Raw genomic sequence first — 4,437 nt, forward strand, 5'->3', positions numbered from 1 at the left:
TGCCAAATTGGTTTGTAGCAGAGCACACCACCATTTTAGCCTGGTTTTAACTGAGCTGTGTAAACATGCAGCTGGAACTCCTATGAGGCTGTTTTTACAGGCTGACTGAACATGTAGCTGTAGTTCTTACACTCATCTTTTTCACCGTTACCACACTGATGACAGACACTTATGAGCATGCATCAACCCGTCTCTCTCTAGCCAGTCAGGGTGTGTTCACATCTGTGCACGTGCAGCAGCAGCCCCTCTTTTCATGAAGAGGAGCTGCTCTTTTACTGCAAATATATCAAAATTAACAGTTGTCACTTCAAAGAGTCATCATGACACAAAATCACACTAAAAGGTAGACATTTTCTCCAAAGTCAGAACTTTAAAATTCTGCAAGGAAGAAAAGTCCTTTAATGAATCAAACAGAATTCAAATTTCAAAAACTCGAGGAAAAGAAGCATTTTTGGCAAATTTTATTGTTTTCCCAACCATCTATGATCAATTAACAATATGTTTTGTGAGAAAGAAGTGCAAAGTACTTAAATGAATCAAAAAATAATTTGAATCAAAAGCCATAAAAAAAAAAAATAATAAAATTAAAAAAAAAATCAAAGAAGAAACACTATGGGTGATTTTCACCATAAAGTTCCTATTGTCTTAAAATTTATAATTTCATTACAAACAGTGCTTAGATGAAGAAAATGAAACAATCATTAAATTAAATCTGTTGGAAAGGGAAGAAGAAAACTTGTTTCGGCTAATTTCACTATTTTCGCCACAATTTAACATTTTAAAATTCTGTGAGGAAGAATTATAAACAGTGCTTATAGGAACCAAACAAAAACAAAATCTTTCAGGAACAAACACACACAAAAAGTCCGTATTTTCCCCAAGCATCTAAATTTACACTTGGTGAATCAGAGAGTATCTCAGAATGCAACAGGACTCCTGATGCAGACTCGCCATGTCACACCTCAACTACTGCAATGCCTTGTTGGCAGGATAATGACCATGAACATCTAAACACATCACCTTCACACTGCCTTTTGTTCTAAATGTTTTTCCACAATGAGAGCAGCCATTTTTTCCCCTGTATGAACTATCATGTGTCTATTCAGATGGCTCTTTTGTCTAAATCTTTGACCACACTTACAACACCAAAATGGCTTTTGTCCTGTATGAATTATCATATGTGTGTTGAGAATGCTCTTTAGTCCAAATCTTTTGCCACACTCAGAACATCCAAATGGTTTTTGTCCTGTATGACTTCTCATATGTTTTGTCAGATTGCTCTTTTGTCCAAATCTTTGACCACACTCAGAACATCCAAATGGTTTTTGTCCTGTATGACTTCTCATGTGTTTTGTCAGATTGCTCTTTTGTCCAAATCTTTGACCACAGTCAGAACAGCCAAATGATTTTTGTCCTGTATGAATTATCATGTGAGTCTTCAGATGGCTCTTTTGTCTAAATCTTTGATTACACTCAGAACAAGCAAATGGTTTTTGTCCTGTATGAATTATCATGTGTTTTGTCAGATCACTCTTTAGTCCAAATACTTTATCACACTCTGAACAACCAAATGGTTTTTGTCCTGTATGAATTATCATATGTCTGTTCAGATGGCTCTTTAGTCCAAATCTTTGACCACATTCAAAACAGCAAAATTGTTTTTGTCCTGTATGAATTATTAAGTGTGTATTCATACTGCTCTTTTGTCCAAATCTTTTACCACATACAGAACAGCCAAATGGTTTTTGTCCTGTATGATTTATCAAGTGTGTATTCAGACTGCTCTTTTGTCCAAATCTTTTGCCACACTCAGAACACCCAAATGGTTTTTGTCCTGTATGAATTTTCATATGTGTATTTAGATTGCTCTTTTGTCCAAATCTTTTACCACATTCAGAACAGCCAAATGGCTTTCGTCCTGTATGAATTAACATGTGTGTATCCAGGCTGCTCTTTCGCCCAAATCTCTGACCACACTCCAAACAGCCAAATGATTTCTTCCCCCTCTGTATTCTCATTTGTGTGTTCAAAGTGCCCTTTTGTTTTTGTATTTTACCCCGTTTAGGACAGCGAAATGGTTTTACACTTGCTTGCCTCTCCTTGTGTTTCTCTGAGTTGATCATGTAACTACATGCTTTTCCATATTTAGAGCAACTACAGTGATTCTCAGCAATGGTGCACTTGCTTGAACTAACAATATTGTTATTTTTTTGATAGTGAAAACCTGACTCACGTTCTCTGGTCTGTTTCCAGTTATAACTGTCATCAGTCTCTGTCTCTGAACTATCTGAACTCCTACTAATGGTATCTGGTTGTAAATGACTGTTTGGACCTGAGTTGGTGGCTGGTTGAGGTTGTCCATCGTCCTCTCCTTCAGCTTTTGCAGTCAGTGTTCTGTGTACAGATGAGCTGCTGGCTGCAGGCTCAGCCTCTGTGCTCTCATCACTTTGGCTTTGATAAAGTTTTGATGACTCTGATTTTTCATCATCATCTTCAGTCTTCACAGGGATGGCAGTGAAACCAAACTGGATGAGATCTGCCTCCTCCAGCTGCTGACGTTGTTCCCTCTGCCAACTTATCCACAGCTTCTCTTCTTCTTTAATGTTCTCCTGGTTAACACTCAGATTCCATTCTTCGTGTTCAGAGAGAACGTCTTCTTTAATCACCAACGTCTGCTTCATGTCTGCAAAGAAGAAATTCATTTATCACTAAATGTCAGAACAACCCTCATTAAAATAACATACCAGAGTGGTGAGTTTGACCTGACGACACCAAGTTAGTGGAAATGTACATCAGGAGAATTTGTTTTATATTTCACACAAACGAATTGGACTCCAATGTTATAGCCAAATCCTTGAAATATGGCATGAACACATCTATAATGACATTATAACTCATTCAAAATATAAGCCAACTAATTTAATTAATCTTTATTAATGTTGCTGTTTCTCAAACACAATATTAAATGGACTGAATTTCTACAGGACATTTCCCATCTGATACACAAGCTCAAAGCGCTTTACAGTAGCCACGTTTATATGGGCACTTTAATGTTGATCTGATTGAATTCTATCCGCTTGGTGGATCAGATTGTCCTGTTTACGTGAACGTGCCATAATGTGATCCGCTTGCTGTGCGGGTTTACATGCACTGTGATTACCATCTGATTCAGTCAGTAGAGCAATCCCATAATGCTTTGTGTTGTGACGTCTGCCATTTGTGACATGCGCAAATGATGTCATATCGAGTTGTACCCGGAAGAACGCTCGTATAAATAATGGACATGTTATCTGGAGTTATCGAGTTATAGTTATTCTTTGCGCGTTTCTTTTGAAACTGCAGCATCAGAGGAACATGCTTCTTCTTCAGGACTTGTTCAGAAAGACATGAGCGCGGCAGAATGTGTTTTTTTTTTTACGCAATGTGGCACAGAGCACGGTTACATGTACATGTTTTGTAAAGCTGTAATGAAAGGACAGTTTGATTAAACAGCTGATTCTTGTGCCAAATGAAAATGAAGCCTTGGAGATCACACGGAGCTTTGAGGAAACATCATATCCCTCAAATAATGGGACTAACTGAAGGGACACACAGCCACATGCACGTAGGTTTTTTCCTGAACGTCTATCGTTTTCATGCGGTCCCACAATCAATAACATCACATCTACCAGTTTTATGATTTCTACTAATTTTTTTCTGACTTTTAGGTAGAGCCCACTATGAAACCTCACAAGATTTATTTTAAACAATGAACTATTTCAAAATATGACAATAAAGCAGTTTCATGAATAAATGAAACAAACCTTTGTGAGGTCTTTTTACATTTTTTACTTACTTTACTCAACCAAAACAAGTTGTTTGCTTTTAGATTTTGGAGCATCAGTTGCAAAAGGCCTGGAAGTGCCCACAATGCCAATGTTTTATGCCATTCTGACCTTTTTTGAGAGCTCATCTCCTGCCAATGGTACCTTTCAAACTTTTCCTAAGAGACAAAAATGTCATACCACTACAGCCTGTGCTTTTTTCCCTGATTTACTCTTCAGGATATAATTACTCATTAAATTCAGAATTTTACAAAACATAACCATTTTCTGTTTAAGGGCGTGAAAAGCATTGAGGGAGAAGACGTATGACTACAAATCATTGGTGACCCTTGGGTTTAACAATCTTTATGAACAACCAAGGTTCATGTTTGTATACGCTTGGTTTCACACTGCCATGTTCCTGTCAGACAGAGAACTTTTCATGATAAATTTAAATCCTGATGTCACTGGGTATATACACTGTGTCCCATACCTGACTTGGATTGGGTTGAAGACATGCACGCCTATCCCAGAGGAGGGTTAAACCAAAAGTTAAACCTCAGATTCATGGAGGAGCAATGCAGGTTCCATTCTGGGCATGGAACTGTGGACCAGCTCTTTACGCAAGCACAGG

General features: G+C 37.8%; 1 protein-coding gene across 2 annotated transcripts; it reads right to left on the reverse strand.

Annotated features, from left to right (window-relative positions):
• Positions 1-512: 512 nt before the first annotated feature.
• LOC117525106 (oocyte zinc finger protein XlCOF6.1-like) lies at positions 513-2,705 on the reverse strand. 2 transcript variants are annotated; one of them, XM_034186946.1, is made up of 3 exons: positions 2,087-2,705; positions 1,601-1,834; positions 513-1,516 (listed from the first exon to the last, which is right to left on the reverse strand). In XM_034186946.1, exons 1-3 carry the CDS (start codon positions 2,700-2,702, stop codon positions 1,023-1,025), a joined length of 1,344 nt encoding a protein of 447 aa, XP_034042837.1. In that variant the 5' UTR covers positions 2,703-2,705; the 3' UTR covers positions 513-1,022. The 2 variants fall into 2 exon arrangements, with proteins under 2 accessions (XP_034042837.1, XP_034042836.1); XM_034186945.1 differs by lacking the exon at positions 1,601-1,834 and having other exon boundaries at positions 1,853-2,703.
• Between the last annotated feature and the right edge of the window lie 1,732 nt (positions 2,706-4,437).

This window comes from Thalassophryne amazonica, chromosome 14 (assembly GCF_902500255.1).
Source record: "Thalassophryne amazonica chromosome 14, fThaAma1.1, whole genome shotgun sequence".
NCBI lineage: Eukaryota > Metazoa > Chordata > Actinopteri > Batrachoidiformes > Batrachoididae > Thalassophryne > Thalassophryne amazonica.

Excerpts from the sequence above, each read along its gene's own strand:
- LOC117525106 (XM_034186946.1), bottom strand. The coding sequence starts at position 2,702 with ATGAATTTCTTCTTTGCAGACATGAAGCAGACGTTGGTGATTAAAGAA. Across the intron at positions 1,835-2,086 it reads ACACAAGGAGAGGCAAGCAA|GACAAAAACCATTTGGGTGT; the intron begins GTGTAAAACCAT and ends AAATTCATACAG. Across the intron at positions 1,517-1,600 it reads AAAGAGCCATCTGAACAGAC|ACATGATAATTCATACAGGA; the intron begins ATATGATAATTC and ends ATCTGACAAAAC.